At 38.1% G+C, this 17,673-nt stretch overlaps 1 protein-coding gene across 10 annotated transcripts in view; it reads right to left on the bottom strand.

Annotated features, from left to right (window-relative positions):
• ctrip (E3 ubiquitin-protein ligase ctrip) overlaps positions 1–17,673 on the bottom strand; it is a 131,858-nt gene that overhangs the window by 69,192 nt on the left and 44,993 nt on the right. For all 10 annotated transcript variants that reach the window (XM_083129984.1, XM_083129990.1, XM_083129992.1 and 7 more), the window contains 5 exons: positions 16,586–16,762; positions 13,001–13,188; positions 10,760–10,948; positions 1,852–2,013; positions 666–788 (listed from right to left, as the gene is read on the bottom strand). In XM_083129984.1, the coding sequence (XP_082986110.1) occupies positions 666–788; positions 1,852–2,013; positions 10,760–10,948; positions 13,001–13,188; positions 16,586–16,762 (839 nt within the window). The remainder of the gene's footprint in view (positions 1–665; positions 789–1,851; positions 2,014–10,759; positions 10,949–13,000; positions 13,189–16,585; positions 16,763–17,673) is intronic.

The following is a 17,673-nucleotide window of genomic DNA, read 5'->3' on the forward strand; positions in this document are numbered from 1 at the left end:
CTGTAAATGTTACAGTAAAATATTTATACACCATTTTTCTTAGACTTCTAAATAAGAATTACTACAGCACAAAACCACCAAACGCAAGATTAATGTTCATTACTTCTTATTTAGAATTTCTGATTGTTACATAATGTCCTGAATATAATTTTCATATTTTCCTCACGTAACATACACATCATCCTGCTTTAATACATGCTGAAATACTTGCTTATTAATATATACTTTTGCATTTCCATCCCCCCAACAATTTGATTAGTAACACTTTTGCATCCCACTGTACATCAAATCAGTAGAATAACAGTTACCAGTATCTAGACAAATTTGATTATGACCATCAGTACTGGCAAGAATTTCATATCAGTCAAACCGTCAGAGGTACTTCTTCCCACGTTTCTAGACATTTTTCCTAGGATTTAATTAAATTTGGAAGATTCTTGCACCATTCTTTGTTATAACAACTGTGGTGGGAAAACCCTACATGCATGAAAAAAAATCCTCAAACATTTATGAACACAATTTTCTATGCAACAAACATTAATCATGCTATGGCAATTTTATGTCAAGAAGGTACGAAATGTTCTTAAAAAGTACAAAAGAATCTTGAAATAATTATGACTTTCACTCAAACACATTAATAAATAAATGCAGACTTTCACACTTACCAATTGCTGAAGATTTGTCAAAAGCTCTCGACTGGCTATTTCCTGGAGTTTATCCGGATCATTCTGAAAGCTATCTACCAAACGACTAAATGCAAGGCATACACTTTCTACACTCTTCTTGTCCTGGTGGTAGAAAATAGATCACAATATTAATAAAAACATACCACCAAAATGCATTATTCTGTATATTAATAGCAAATACCAGTGGCATAGGTTAGATTTAGTTGCCGAAACCAGCTGATACTTTTGACAAATTACAAAATCTTGTGAACACATTATTCTATTTTTGACAATTCTAAATGCAAATTTCTTGATGAGAACTTCTGCATCACCAAATGGTTTGCACTGCTGCCTTTCGTGTGAGTAGTCTCGGGTTGAATCTCGAGGGGAGCTTCTTGAAAGAAATCACAGCAGATTCGAATCTCGAAATCCAGAAAACAGCAGTGATGTGACTTAATGTTCAAAATGCAGTATACTGAAGGAGTTCTCAAATGTCTGCATAGAACTTAGAGGTAACTTAACCAGAAAGTCTTAAGACAGTGACACCTCAATTACATGTTTTTCAAGAGACCATAGTTACCAAATTTGTAATGCAGGAAAATGTGTAATCCGAGAAAATTTTCTAACATTTTGCTTCATTGGGACCAGAAAGATAAAATAAATAAAGTGGAAAAATGTAAAATTGGGGTTCCATTGTTAGTATTATTAGTTACGAGGGATATTTTTTAAGCAAGGTCAGTTTTGACCCAAGGAAAAAAAACTGTCACTGCCAAATTAACACCAGTAGAATATTAGTGTCTAAAACTGCATAAAAGTTCACATAACAATGCTCTGACTTTTGCATGTTTGAGAATTTTTATGAATTGCCCATCTATTCCACGACTTCTTCAGTTAAAGGATGAGAACCCACTGAATTTTCCACTTCTTTCAAAGGATTTCTAGATCAGTGAGAACCCTGATGATTCATGTACTGAAGGTACTTTAAATTAAAAATTAACTACATTTAGACACATTAGTCAGTGATTGTAAAGTTTCAAATTAAAAAGTTTATTGTATTATCCAATACTGGATTAAGGAGGTTTTTCTATTATCACGTGGAAAATGTTACTCTTCTTACTCTAGCAACTGATTAATGTTTACCAAACATTAAATTTTATGACTTCTAAAAAAACTGAAGGTAGCTTACCTGTTGAGTCAGTCTATTGGCAAGAAGAGGTAAAGACTCCACAATGAAATGGAATTCATCAACATGAAGATTTTGACAGCAGTTAGCAGTGATTGCCAAAGCTGCTCTCTGTGCATTTATGCTGAAAAAATCCAGGTACATAAGACAGGCTTGAACGCCTTGCTGCAAAGATAAACAGAGGAAAGATGCTATTAGACACACATTATATTCAATGTGTTCACTTTCTATACAACTATAATATAACAAGTCTTACTGATTCAAGTTAATAAACTCTATCAACTTTCATAACAACCTGACCAAAAGAACCAGCAAATTTAACCAGTTCGGCACCAAGAATGTACACCAGTGGCGATTTCTCTGGGTGTGTAAGTCGTGTGTCAACGGCCAAAGGAAAATGAAATAAGGAAGAAAGTATCTGTACTTTTATAAATTACGATTTTGAGCGTTTTTCTTCAATTGTCAGTCTCGAGTGCCTGGTAGTTTTCGAACACAGCGCAGCACGCAGTGGTTATCAGGCAGGCAGATCGGGCCCGCACTGCCAGGGCATTGGAGAGGAAATACAACGTTTTACCACTGCCGAAACATAGGATGACCGCGCATGCGCACCCTGCCACTCACCAGCATGGTTACCTTCTCAAGGCGTTGTATTTGTTCCCAACAGTTTGGCTTTCATTCACCCCGCGTTCCGCGTTGTTTTGCTCGTAATTGTTGTGCATTATTATTTAAACGTGTGGTGTGAAGTGATGTGATTACTTTAAGATGGAGAATAGTGAAAGTGTTGTGCAAAAGTATTTAAATAATTCATTTTCTTCGCTTTCGTATTCAGAGAAGAAACAAGTGATTGATAATGGTCGACCATGTCCGAATCTCACGATGTCAACATGTGTTAAAGGAGAAAGTGGTGCTGGAAAAGGTTTTGAGACATTTTCGAAAAGGCCTCTGTGAAATTTCAGACTGGCTTTGCGGGTGTGATGTGGTGAATAAATTTTACTGTTGGACATGTTTATTATTCTAGACTAAAAAAGGTATTGGGAATTATCAAGGGTATGCGGATTTGAATCATCTCAATACTGCAGTGAGAAAACACAGCGAGTCTGAATTGCATCTTTATAGTTTCTTTAAATTTAGTAGTTTTGTTGCCACCCCTATTAGAATTGACGTTCTTTTGGATACTCAACGAAAAGCTGAAATAGAGCTACACAATGAAAAAGTAAAAAAGAACAGGGAAATATTAAAGAGGTTGATTAATGCCGTCTGCTATTTAGCAAAGCAAGAACTGCCATTCCGAGGCCATGAGAAAAATGCAGAATCTATAAATAAGGGCAATTACATGGAATTCCTTATTGCAAGTGACGAGTTTGATCCCTCATTAAAATAACATTTATTAAATTCTACAGTTTTTCTCGGCACTTCAGCAGGCATTCAAAATGATTTAATAAATTCAGTTTCGGATGTTCCGAGAGATGAAATCTACCATGAAATTCAAAACACAGACTTTGTGGCTATCATGGTCGATGAAACATCAGACATTAGCAAAAAAATGTCAGGTGTCAACAGTGTTAAGATTTTTTTGTTTTTTTTTTTGGCCTCAGAAAAAAGTCATTGAAAGATTTCTTTGATTTCATGACATGAGCGCCGATAAAACTGCAGGAGCTCTTTTTAGTCACGTGACTGAAATAATGGATAAATATAGGTGTGGGGATAAATAAATTGCCCAGACATACGATGGATATTGTGTAATGAGTGGTAATTTGAATGGCCTTCAAAGTAAAGTTTTGGAAAATTCTCTGAAAGCTTTTTGTACGCACTGTTATGTTCATGTCATGAACTTGGTGCTGCAACAATCGTTAGAATGTAACAAAGAGCTTAAGGTGTTCTATTGTGGTCTTAAATCACTGTCTACGTTTTTCTCTCATTCTCCAAAGAGGTTACACGAACTTTCTGCTTTCATGTCCAGAAAGCTCCCGTCATTAGCATCTACCAGATGGAATTTTACTTCTAGGCTAGTGTGGACAGTCAATGACAACAGAGAAGCACTGCTTATGTTTCTTGAACATGTTAGTGAAAGTGGAGACTTCGATCATTTAACTGCAATGACTTCCAAGAGGATTTTCTAGCTTCCTGAAGGATTTCGAAAATATATATTTAAAAAAGGTTTTATCCAACTTGCTTCCCTTTCCAGACGTATTATTCAGTATATTGCAGTCTTAAAATGTTGATATTTTGTATTGCAGTAATAAAATAACTGAGAAGGAAAGGGAGAATTTCGAAACACTATGGAATTCTATAACTGGTGCAGTAGAAGTCTAGAAGAGGAAGAGGTTGTTGAAATGAAAAGGAGGCGACTGAACAACAAATCACAGAAAGACCACTGCCTGAGGCTTTACTTTGAAATAATTGATAATATCAGCAACCAGATAACTATTAGATTCGCATCATTTGAAAAATTGCAATATTTTGATTTACTAAATCCCACAAAACGAGGCTACTTGAATAAAAGAGAAAACTTTCCTCACCATCTCTTACATAAATTGCAGGAAATTTATGGCAGTCTGTTTAATTTAACCAAACTGCAGAATGAACTTTATGTTTGGTATGCTTCCACTGAAGGATCAGAGAAAACACCAATTGAGATTGTGAATTATCTACTGGATACGAATCTAGTGGGCGAGTTTACGGAAATATATAAATTAGCAGTGTTGATCGCAACAATTTCTTCCACGACGCCATCTGTCGAGAGATTGTTCTCGTCGCTGTAGAGGATCCACACATTCTGCCGCTCTACTCAAACTCAGAACCGGATGACGAATTTAAGTCTTATCTCCATCGAGAAAGAATTACTTTCTAAGCTGAGAGAAGGGGATAAATCCAAATTTTATGAGGCGGTGATCAGCGCATTTCTCTCTAAAGAAAGAAGAATAGAGCTGGAATTCAAGTAACTATAAGTAATGAGCAGTTGATTTTTCAAAATTTACTTTTTGGAAGGATAAATGAAGGGTAAGGGGAAAAGCCGGGAATGTGCATGTGCATTTTAGCGATTTTTCAATGAACGGGTCATTCTTATGTCCACGGGTTTTTTTGAGGGGTGATAGGTAGGAGTTCCACCAACCCCTCTGGTTGCAAACTCGTGCTTTAAAAATTAATTGTATGGCGAAGTATTGAACATTAATTTTCTCGTTTAAACAGTCCTTGCTTCTCCTTACCCTTCAAATATATTAAATTTTAAATGAAGTATTTACTTCATTTAAAATAATTTATGTAATTTAATGTTTTTTCTCAATATTTCTAAATTTACACCAAAAAGGTACGGAGATGATCGATATATTGCTATAGTAGACAAGCGGAATCGATGAGCGATCTCCACAACTGTTAAATCCATGGTTGCACTTGGTAGACAATATCTGCCAGTACACTGTGCTGAAGGCTCCACATGAAGGGATTGTACGCCCGAGTACCACATGTTTGTGTTGCACTAACCGTCCAAGTCAGAGGGGCAAGATTAAAGTGGTGTCGTCGACATGTCAATTGGACTGTCTCAGATTGGTGCAACGTCCTGTTCACGGACGAGTCCAGATTTGCCCTGGAATCAGATAAGTGTGTAAAGGTCTGGAGAGAATGAGGCACATGCAATCAGGCCAAAGACATCATCGAACATCATGCATTCAGAGCTGGCAGCATCATGGTGTGGGCTGGAATTTCAATGGGATATCGCACCGAGCTGCACATCTCTAAAGGCGGTTCTGTGACAGCTGCGCAGTATCGGGATGAAGTCCTAGACCCCATTGTGAGAGACTACGCTGCAGCAGTTGGTCCTGATTTCCTCCTTATGGACGACAATGCCTGTCCCCATCGAGCCAACATCGTTGACGAGTACCTGGAAAGTGAGGGCATTCTCGTATGGAGTGCCCGGCATATTCCCCCCGACCTTAATCCCATTGAAAACCTTTGGGATACCCTCGGGCATGCTGTGTCTGCATGTTTACCTCCTCCAGCCAGTTTTAGAGAGTTGGAAACTGCCCTAATGGAGAAATGGCCATTGCTCGCATCTGCGATGGTTGATCACCTCATTGAAAGAATGGAAAATCGTTGTAAAGTTTGTGTGAAGGTCCGGGGTGGTTACATACCATATTAATGTAAGTTTTGTTTTGGTCACATACCATAATACTGTAAGTTTTGTTTGGTTTGTTTGCCTTTAAACACCATTATGTTAATGACCCAAATATGACATCATATAACTTACGAAAAGTATTTTTTTTTCATCTTTGTACACAATGCTTGTTTTCTTTAATGCATAAACACATTTGCTACCTTCATGTGCAATTTTGTGTTAATCAAAGCTTTACATTTCAATTTTTGTTGATTTTACCATTGCGTGCTTACCTTTGGAAGCGTGTTTATATCTATGTTTTCCCCTATTGTGTACAAATTGCAGATACTGTAGATACAGTCGGATCTCGATTTTACGACCTCCGGATATAACGACCCTTCTCAAGGGAACCATGAAAAATTTGGAAAAATTTAAGGAAATCGGCCGAAAAATAAGTTTCTTGCACTCGTTTTATTCACACTCATTCCCTTCACAAGCACTCCACCGCTCGCAAGTGGGTCTGATCTAAAAATAGACACCACACCACGCATGAGTGATACCCAATAAGACTTGACCTCTGCCCTCCCCTCCTCCAAGCTCACCAATGTTACCTAGCAGGCAACGGCCACTACCCAACACACCACTGGACTTGCAGTCTTTATCAATGTGTATGGTAGGTCAAGCTCTTTCATCGATAAATACACCACGATGAGAAATGAGATATAACATTGCAGGAATGTTCCAAAATACAGACGTGTGGCACCTGTAAGTCTGGCCCATCGGTCCAGCTCTGACCTAGAGTTCAGCAGGTTCACGTGAGAGAGCAACTCTTGGCCTTGTATCCGACAACTTCCAGTAACCGTTTTCAATCAAAATGTGTTGTTTGTTCCCTGTAACCCTTCATTAAAAAGCGAAACTGTTAGAGATAATCAGAGCCACATAGACCAACTAAAGATAGTCAACCCACTTAATGCATTGTCATCCAGATTTTCGCAACAGTTTACTTCGATCTTACGTGCATCGTAACTTCCGCTTCCCACTTCATACATTTTCATAACTGTGCCAATATCCTAATCTCTGCCAAAAAAGTGTTCCGTTGGCTGAGTGACTTCTCCTTCTTTCCCTCTCCGCAAACATGTAGGGAGAAGGAGGAATGCAGATTGTTTTCTTGCTCGTGTGTGCACACAGGCTGATTACAGGCGAGGGTGGAAGTGGACCCCTCTTTCTTTCCTTTGACGTCTAAAATGGGCAACCAGTACTTGATACATTCTTGAAAATGAACAAAAACCATAGGAGAAGTAAACAAAACAACGTGCAGCCTCTGCATAACAGGTTTTATAACTACCAGGATAAATGGTTACCGTCTCCTAGGAATCATTGTCTGTTTGAGCTGAAAATTGGTGCAATTCCAATAACGACCCCTTCAAAATAACTACCCTTTTCACGAATATGTTTCTATGCAGTTTGCTAATTATTTTGCTGAAAATGTTTGACATTTCAGTTCACAACTTACCCACTTGATGGCTGTTTCTTTGTTTTTCTCTGCTTGCAGTTGAGGTGTGTGTGCTATGCACTTGTTCAATTGACACAATGACAGAGATGATTGTTAAATTTTGATTATTTCTGCTTATATTGAAATTCTTTTGGGTTTGCAGCACTGATTGCACTACAGAATGAATATAAACATTGCCTTCTTGGCACTGATATCTGTCATTCACTGAATATTTAGAAAAAATAATGATTGAACAAAAAATATATTTTTTAGGTTTCTCTTTTTGAATGTCAACACTGATGCTTCAAGAAAATTACATACAGTTTTTGTATGTTATGTTGTAAGGTCTGTAAAGTACACAGGAACTGATAATTTTAAAACAAAAGTAAAAGATAGAATGTTGGCTGTGATATTTCAATTTCTTTGCATACATGCCAAAGGATTAAAATATTTCCTCAAAACAAAAATTCAGATCCATTATTTTGAAAGTAAATAACCAATTTCAACAGCTGAGTTGGCTGAACTTCATTTTTCTTACAAAGTGCAAATTGTATTGAATAACTAGGTCAATCAGTATTCTCTAGATCAGAGTCAACCAGTATTTCTGAACAATGTAGTGCTAAACTACAATAGTGATAGAAATATTTGTAGAAATTGCAATCTGCACTTGAGAAAACATCACCATTAAAATTGAACAGAGTTTTAAGAAGAAACATTTTCAATGCATCTAGCAGAAAAAAAAGGCTGCTTTACAGAACTTGCAAACAACAAATACCAATGAAATGTTGAAAACATTGAAACAAATTATACACAAATCACTTTCCATTCTGTAGATGGTTCTGAATTTGAATCCATTATATTAACTATCTCTGCATGTGTTTTCTTGTTTGAATTTACATATAATTGTCTTGTCCGTGGTATTCTTGCCCGTCATGATACTTAACGGGTTTACTTCATAGGTGCAACCCCAGATGGCACAAAAGTTTGAGGCAAGGTTGCGTTGCTTGCTTGTAGCTTGTCAAAGCCAGTTGGATACGACAAGCTTGAAGCAAGCTGACAGTTGGCTTTGACAAGCTTGTCAAGTTTACTGTAATTTTGGTAACATCAAAGCTTCTTCACTTTCCATGAAAAGCTTGTTTCAAGCCGGAAGCAAGGTTACTGTGCTATCTTAGTCTTTGGTACTAATCATGCCATTTTGAAGAAACAAATAAACTGTTATAATGAACGCGGCCATATTTCACTATAAAATGGTACAATGATCCAGAAATATTCAGAGACTCTGAAGAAGTATCATCAGGTATCAATAAAGTATTAAACCAGAGCATGTAGCCGCTGTTACCGCAGGTAACAACAAAATATAAAGAATTGAAGAACCTGTCTTAAAATATTATTACATACATTAACTGGTAATATTGTCGTAAAGTAAACATTGCAGACTGACATTTTTTCTGACCCCGGCAAAAGCGAAGAGGAGGACTGATCCGGTACCCTCCTCAGGTAACATGAGGAAAGGGTCCTGAGCCCACCCAAGGAAGACTTCGCGTTGCGGCAAAGACTGATCGTGGGAGGAGGAGGCGGGTTATTTTTATGCCTGTTTAGCTGCCACAGTTGCCGGTGATCCTTACCGGATACAGATCAGTGTTGCCATATTCAATTGACAGAAAAGAGCTAAGTCGCCTAATCTGGTCTATCTTTGAAGGTGTCCACTCACACTGGGGAACGATGGCGCAGTGGTTGCGTTGCTGCTTTGTAATCAAGGGGTCCCGGGTTCGATACCCAGTGGAGGCACAAGTGGTTCGGATCCCACTTTAAACTGTAGATCCAGTTTACTGTGCATAAAGTGGACATAAAACGTCAAATCAAAATTTTAAAAAAATCAAATCACACTGGGGAAACGCAAACTACCAAGTGATATTTTGTATTTACACTAAATATTAGCGATTACAAAAATTCCTCTTTGTCCTTTTTCAACATCATGGACGAGAAGGAAAGGAGGGGGATGGTCAAGGGGTCCGCTGTCCTTCTAAAAATGTCAACCTAAAATTCTATATTTCACACATATAATATTATTTCGGTTACAGGAATTTGTGATAATTGTTGAAAGGGCGATTGAGATTGACATACGTTGTCGCAGGAATGTGATAAATTCGGATTGAAGCAATGTTTTTGAGGTAGCAGAACTGTTTTTGGGTGGAAACATTACTTACAAGCATAATTTTCCGATTGTTATCTTAGCACACTCTGAAGTGTCAGGTGTCGCAGGTTCGAATCCTCAGCAAGAAATGGTTATTTCAATGTTTGTTGTTATTATTTTACTTACATAATTATAAAAATTAATAATTACATACACAAAGAAATAATAATTTTATTTCAATAATTCACCATGCATTCTCATAGTCACGATTATCCTATAAAGCGAAAGCCTTAAAGGTAGCAAGGGACATAAAATATACGAAATAGTAATGGTGTCAGAAATGAGATTTCAGTGGATTTAGCGAAACATGGGAGTGGGAGTAGTTAGGAAACAGATCAAGACTACATCTACTCTACATATGTCTTATTTGAAACAAAAAAATTTGCGATTTGGGCAAATCTGGTTTCAAAAGAAGTAAGACAGCAACAGTAGTACAACTGGACTTCTTGCAGTGTATGGTTCCGAAGGAAATATTGGCTATTGGGGAAGCACAGATGCTGAGAGGGGAGGGGGCAAGGATGGGGGGGGCTGCTTCGTGTGTTACAAAAGTAAACAACTGTTGGCGGGAGGGACTGTGCAGTGCGAGATTTGTGAGTGGTGTCTTATCTTTGTGTTGTTTTCGGGCATTGTCAATTAATTAACAAGTGGAATGGAGCTTGCTCCGAGTTCCGGGGTGGCGGGGTCGCCCTATCTGAACAGTGTGTGTAATTGTGCGATTAAAGATATTTATGTAGTATCAAATTATGCATTTCTTTATTAGGCTAATGTTTATTGTGTCAACAACCAATGTTTGAGATTTCACTTCAGTGCTTAAGCCAACATTTTTTTTCCTGATTTTTAACTTTACCAAAATCTAGTATCGAATCGCAGTCGTACGAGAATAATATTATACGAACTACTTGGAAGACATGGGGGGGGGGGCATGAGGTGGGGAGGTGCCCAAGTCTTACGGCTCCTCCCTTAAATGTCCTACTGATAACCGGTAACACTTTTAAAAATCCCACGCCACGCCACTGCATTAAACAGTACTGAAAAACTATTCTGTTTTGCTTCATTAGGAACTACTTTCACAGGAACACTGCAGGTTGTCATATCTATTATGTTACAACTTACGCACTACTAAACCAACACTTACAGCTTGAAGAATAGCTTTGCTGTGTCTTCGAGAAAGCATTTCAAGGGCAGTCAAGCTCTGCTCTGCCACATCCATGCATTGGATGACCTGCAGCTTCTCAAGGAAAACTGGAACAGCATCCACCACGACTGCTGAGGACCGTGGGAGAGCTTCCATCATGTATGTCAAGGCTCTGCATGCATGGTTCATCTGGAAGTACAAGAAATTAACGGTGCAATTAGTACAAGAAAAATAAGTTTTTCACATTATATTTGTGGCTATGACAGATCATAAGTTCTCGAGTTATAAAACATTGCATAAAAATTAATTGTATACAAGTTCAATCACGCTGTACAAATTATAACTTTGCAAGCAATGTGAAGAAAAAACATATTGGCAATCACGCTGTACAAATTATAACTTTGCAAGTTGTGTGAAGAAAAGCCATATTGGCAATCACATGTATAAAAGAGAGGAGTGGGAGTGTGGAAATATTCTGTGTCTTGGATGATGGAAGCCGTGGTTGTAAGTTTTTGGATGCATGTGAAATCGATTGTTTTGGATAATTTAAAGCATGTTTGCATGTGGAACCAATACAAACTTGAAATCACTAACCTCAGACTTATTTTTGGAAATTAGGAGGAGTTAGTGTAATGTGTTTAGATCACCTGACAGGTAAAAACCCAAGTAAGGAAGTTGATCCCGACTGTTCTCCAGCTGCAAGCAGTGCTACGAGAATTGGTTGGCGGTCACATGGCCAACAAAGAATATCCATTTATGCATGCATCCTTCTTATTTTAGACATGTGCCATTTGGATAAAAATAGTTTTCTTGGAATTTTATTTAAGGATGTTACAAGTCCCTAGGTATGTGCCTGCTAATATAACGGTACCAGGGGCTGAAATATTGGTTACCATTCCTTTCTTCATTATTTCAGTTGACCAATTACGGACTAGTTAACATTGGACAAGAATGAGCAAATTACACTTTGAAATTAGACTTGCAAATGACGAATGAATGTGTTAAAGTTCTTAGTGCTTCAGAACATATGGTTCTTTTGCATCCTTATAAGTATACAAGGAAAAAATCCTGTTATCTAAAATCCCTACATAAAAGTTTTTTAAAAAAAATGGGTGTAAAAAGCCCCTTGAGGAATTAAAAGTGCAACCTTGTAAAGGGACTTTCACAGGACACAACACATTAAAACGGTAAGGTGACATTACTGATGGGAAACGATGCAATGCCCTGAAGTCGACGACATTTGACCATTTCTTTCAAGTGTACGTTCAATATTATTAACTATTTTCAGCTAACGTGACTCTATGAACACAAAGATTGAATATTAACACACACTAAATCCTGAATTTTACTGCTGCCAGTTCTGAAATGCAATTTTTAGATTATATTCAAACATTGAAAATTTATGATGGATGCGGTCAACACAGTTTATGTATTATGTACATGAAGATTTGTTTCCACGTTGCACAATTGAATAGGTTTTTTTTGCAGATTAATTCCAAAGGTTCGCTGCCTTCATTCACTAAGGGTGCTGCATCTGGAGCAGATATGCTAGCACTTCACTTCTTTTATTCCCAGGCGGGAGTAGTTGCATTTACTTTGCACAGCAGACAAGTCAGGAAGCACACACCAGTGCCACCAAATGGGAGAAAATGCAACTACTGCAGCCTGGGAATAAACAAAGAAGTGATGCGCTACCATCTCCACTCCAGATGCCATATCCGTCTCGGGGGAAAAAAAAAACTTCCAATTGTGCAACATGGAAACATGAATCTTAACTATTAAAGATTAGGCACACACAGATGTACTACATAGAAATTTTCAGCGAAAAATGCAGGCTCAACCAGATTGCAAACCCGGGTCTCTGGCATACCGAAAGCGAAAAATCAGGCAAGGCCAGGCCACCTCGGTAGCTCAGTGGCTGAGCACTGGCATGGTATGCCAGAGACCTTGGTTCGAGTCCTGGTTGAGCCTGCATTTTTCGCTGAAATTTCTATGTGAATCGTAACGTACCTAATTGAAAATTTACTTTGTTACACCCCGAATATATCTGTATACCCTTAGTAGATATGAAGAAAAATATACATATTGTCTCCAGAGTATATCCAACATATGTCTATTGGATCCACAAATGCATGCTACACTGTTAAGAGACATTTCGTTTAATTAATATTTTTTCTGAATAAAATCTACCCCATATAGTGCATCCCTATTTGCATGACAAAAACATCCTGAAATACTAACCATGTCGAAATTATGTTCCATGCCAAGTAAAGTGATTAAAGCAGGAACAACTTGCTTCACAGGGAATCCAGCCAGCGTGTCCTCGTTTCCCATGACCAGCATCTGGCACATCTCAATGACCGCCTGCAACTGCTGGCCCTCGTCTCCTGTTGCCTGCAGCCCCTGAAGCAGCTGCTGAGCTTTGGATGCTGCAATAAACACACAGATTGTCAAATGCATTTTCTACTTTACATATGTAAATAGTAATATGTTATTGATGTATATATTGGATTGGTGAAAAAAATATTAGTAATTTTAACAATAAATCGATACAGTGATTATACCTATATAATCGAGGTGGGACAGATTAATCGGTATAGTCATATCGGTAAAATTACCAATTTCACAGATCAGATATATATAAATATCTTATAAATTAGTGCAAAATTCTGCCATTTTGTTAAAATTTTTATGGATATCTCCATGCCCTACTTTATAAAAAAGTAAATGTCTAAATATACACCTTCCTTTGCACTACAGTCACCTCAAACCATGCAGTCATTAAGGAGGTCAATGATCCATTTCGGTTCTTCAAGGACCATTTGGAATTGTACAAGGTGTGTTCAAAAAAAGACCGGATTGTTGGAATAGCAACTTTACCTGAACATGTACATCTTATTCATTTTTGTCCCCTTCAAAGTACTGTCCTTGGCTGGCCCCACACCGCTCCCAACGTTTCTTCCAGCTTTGAAACACCTCCTGGAACGTTTTTCCCGGAATGCTCTTTAGGTCCATCGTACATTTTTGTTTGATGTCATCAATTGTATCAAACCGACGACCTTTCAATGTCGATTTCAATTTTGGAAAGAGGAAAAGTCTGCCGGAGCGAAATGGAGGCTGAGGAATCGCCGTCGTCCTGTTTTTCGCCAAAAATTCAGTCACAAGTAAGCCCCGCGACAGGTTAACCTTGCAGCAACTTTTCACATATATAGACCCAAACGTGCGCGCAGAAAATAGTTCCGCTGCAATACTGCGGATTTTCTCACTGTCTGTGATATGAACAGCTCGGCGGTTAAGGTGAGACCAGCACAGGAGATGCTGAGTGCCGCTCTAGAGTGGATTGATACATAAAACCTGCTGCAAACTTAACCTGTCGCGGGGCTTAGAGCGGTGTGAACGTGCGCGTTGTCGTGGTGTAGCGTCCAGTTTTGATTCCGCCAAAGGTCAGGCCTTTTCCGCATCACTGCGCGTCTTAACTTCTTCATAACCTCCACATAAAATTTCTTGTTGACTGTTTGTCCTCATGTGACGTATTCGTAATGAACTATTCCTTGCCAATCGAAAAAAGGTTGATGTGAACATCGTCTGTTATGTGGACGGTCGCCCACTTAGAGGATCTTCGTCCGTCAAAGTTCTCGCAGTTTTGAACCGAGTGTACCAGTCACAACACTGTGATCGGCTCATTGCTTCATCACCGAAGGCTTCCCGAAGCATTGTGAACGTCTCTGTGGCACTTTTACAGAGCTTGAAACAAAATTTAACGCACACACTTTGCTCCTGCAAATCTTTCGTTTTCACACAGCCACAAAATGTCCCACTGACCGTTGCAGACTATGACACGTGTTGCTCGCGCGCGCGAACGGCTTGCACTGAGTTCCTGGCCTTGTTGCAATGTACTTCACAAAGATGCCGCTAGATGGCACAACTGTGTTCATTTGATTCCATCAAGTAATTTGCGCATAGTGCACTCAATCTGGTCTTTTTTTTTTAACACACCTTGTATATTTGATTGGTAGAATATTGGTTTTTGGTATCCGTAAATTTTATATTGGAAGTTTATCAGTATCGACCAAACTTTCATATTGGCCCATCCCTGGTAAATAGTAACATATTATTTAAGTATATATTGGATTGGTGAAAAGAATATCAGTAATTTTATCAATAAATCGATACACTGATTATGCCTATGTAAGCTATTACTCTCAGAGTACCAATTACAGTGCAACTCTAATTTTTCGTTCCCCACTTTTACATTCAATCTTCATGCTCCAATAGAGCAAAATGCTATAAACTTTCAGCACTTTTACATTTTAAGTTCTTTCACCTTGTTCCCCTGAAAAACGTACAATCGAGGTTCCACTGTAATCTGTTCTACTACTATTTTATCTATTAAAAGCAAGGTATAAGCACACGTCACGCATTGGGGCAAGAACAAAGTGTATATTGAAAGCATAAAAGCATGCTGTTTCCTCTTCTTTTTCTTCTACACTACAAACATAGCAAACACTTAACACTATGCAGGAAAAGTTATGTATTGCCTTCTTTCACCACACTTTCCTGCTCACTCAGTGAGAGCACACGTGTTAAGTAGTACCAAAATCTAGTGAACAATGTCCAAGATGGTTTATGTTGAGTATAATTAAAAACAATCCTTTCTATATACTGTATTTACTCATGTACAATACGAACTTTTTTCCACAATTTTTGCCCCCAAAAACTGTGGTGCATATTATGTGTGGGATAATTTGGACAGCCAATATGAAACCGTACAGGGTCATTCCATGATTCTGTGACACTTGCATCGATTTTTCATGCTCATGGAACCCTATCATGTTATATATCATTGTAAAGCTTAAATTCTGCAGTTTCTGAATATGGCAACAGTATTCCATTCAAGATGGTGACAATGTGCAATGCGGTTGAAATAAGCTAATCACGATATGAAGGATCATTCGGATTTTTATGGTACTTTGAATGAAAGAAAAGATAAGGAAAAAGAAAATAATTAAAATTTATTACTGGCCAAATAATATGATATATATATGGTGTGTAAATACCTTAATGGAAGAAATTTTCTGCTGTAACTGCTAATTTGAGAGTCCTGAATATGCTTCGTATAAATGTTATGTTAACCACAGAAAAAGGATATATTTTGAAGTTCTTTTAGAAAAAGTAAAGAAGGAATGAGCAAAACCACGTATAAAAGTTTAAAAGACATTTCACACGATTTTTCACTTTGTCATGTAATGTTCTGTGAAACCACGGAAAGTAGTGCCATTCTGGTGGAATTCGAGCATGCACCTTCCATCACAAGGAATGCATATTAGCGGTATTTGTTGGTCGAGAAATAATAGAAAATAACTTCCTGAGCACTGCAAATTCATAATGTAATTTTGATCTCGATTTCTATTACAGAATAAATAAGGTGGTTAAAAAGTGAAAGCTTTGGGATGCTAAACACAGTGAAGGGAGAGGGGAGGAGCTGGCATGGGTTGGCGACTTATTGTTTACACAAGAGTATATTCTCCTCTTGGTCCACATAGCAACAAGTGACTCATTGAATAGGTATAATGTCATTCCCTCTTGATCAGCATAGCAATAGCTTTATGACCTACAACTAAGAAAGCCATTTTTGGAACCTGGATTTTACTGTGCATTATGTACGAGATATAATTGTTTGTCACTTTTCCCCATCAATATCCAGGGTGAGCATTATACATGCGTAAATACAGTATTTATATGGAATAGTTTCCAAGAGATATTTGGAGCAAAATTAAGCCTATATTATTGTTTTGGATACTGTCTATACACAAGCAAAATACTCACATGAACTGGCACCCATGCTACGATGTAATAGGTGCTGCATACGTGGTCCAAGAGCACCAAATAAATGTGGAGGTAATCCCCTGGCTTCAAGAAGAGCTTGCAAGCGTCCAACTTCACTATCGTCGCTTTCACTATCAGCAGAAGCTGTTACTCCTGATGGGCCTGAAGTTGAGGTAGCTGCAAGAGAAAATGAAAAGATATCTGCTTCAAAAACAAAACAAAAAAAAAAAAAAAAAAAAACAGTTTATCAGGACAAATTTCCCAAACATCAAGTATATTTTTTCGAAACAAACAAAAAGTGTCTCACATTACAAAAACGTTTCCCCAGCATGTTAAGACAGGCAGATACCATTGAAATATAGTACATAATTTTACACCATTTTGCTATGTTGGGACCATTAAGACTGAATGTAAATGCAGGAAAAATAAAATCTGGGAACTAAAAATTGATGTTCCACCCTATTCATATGACTGATACGAAAGATCCTCTATGGACCAGTGCATCTTGCAAAGAGAAAAAAATACATATCAAATACTTAATAAAGCAATGATAAGGTAGAGTTCCAACATATTGACATTTATTAATATTCTAAACTTTAAATTATTGTGATATACAGAGTGGCACATATTGTATCTACCAATATCAGTTGGCAACTCTTGTCAGAACGCAGGTGCGCATGCGCAGAAATCTCCCATGCTTATGCAGATCCAAGTCTGGCATCAGTCTGCCATGGAATATTCACCTGTTCAGACAAGAATTATGGCAGTGGAAGCATTCATCCGAATGGATTCCATTCAGGAGATGCAGCAGGCACCCTGACAACGGTCCAATGAGGGTCGCTATCAACCCATGCCAGTGTCACATGATACAATGGGGTCAGACAACAGAAAGCCCATGGAAGCGTGCAGAAACAGAAGTCTCCAGGTTGGAGGAGGCATAATCTCTGGTGTTCTGGTGCTTCTCAGTAGTGCCTAGAACTTGTTTGGATGAACACCTTCATGTTTGAATGGGTGAACATTTCATGGCAGACTGATTGCCAAACTTGTACCTGCTGGGAGACTTCTGCACATGCGCATCTGCATTCCGA

Source organism: Lepisma saccharinum, chromosome 10 (genome assembly GCF_977018435.1).
Source record: "Lepisma saccharinum chromosome 10, izLepSacc3.1, whole genome shotgun sequence".
Taxonomy (NCBI): domain Eukaryota; kingdom Metazoa; phylum Arthropoda; class Insecta; order Zygentoma; family Lepismatidae; genus Lepisma; species Lepisma saccharinum.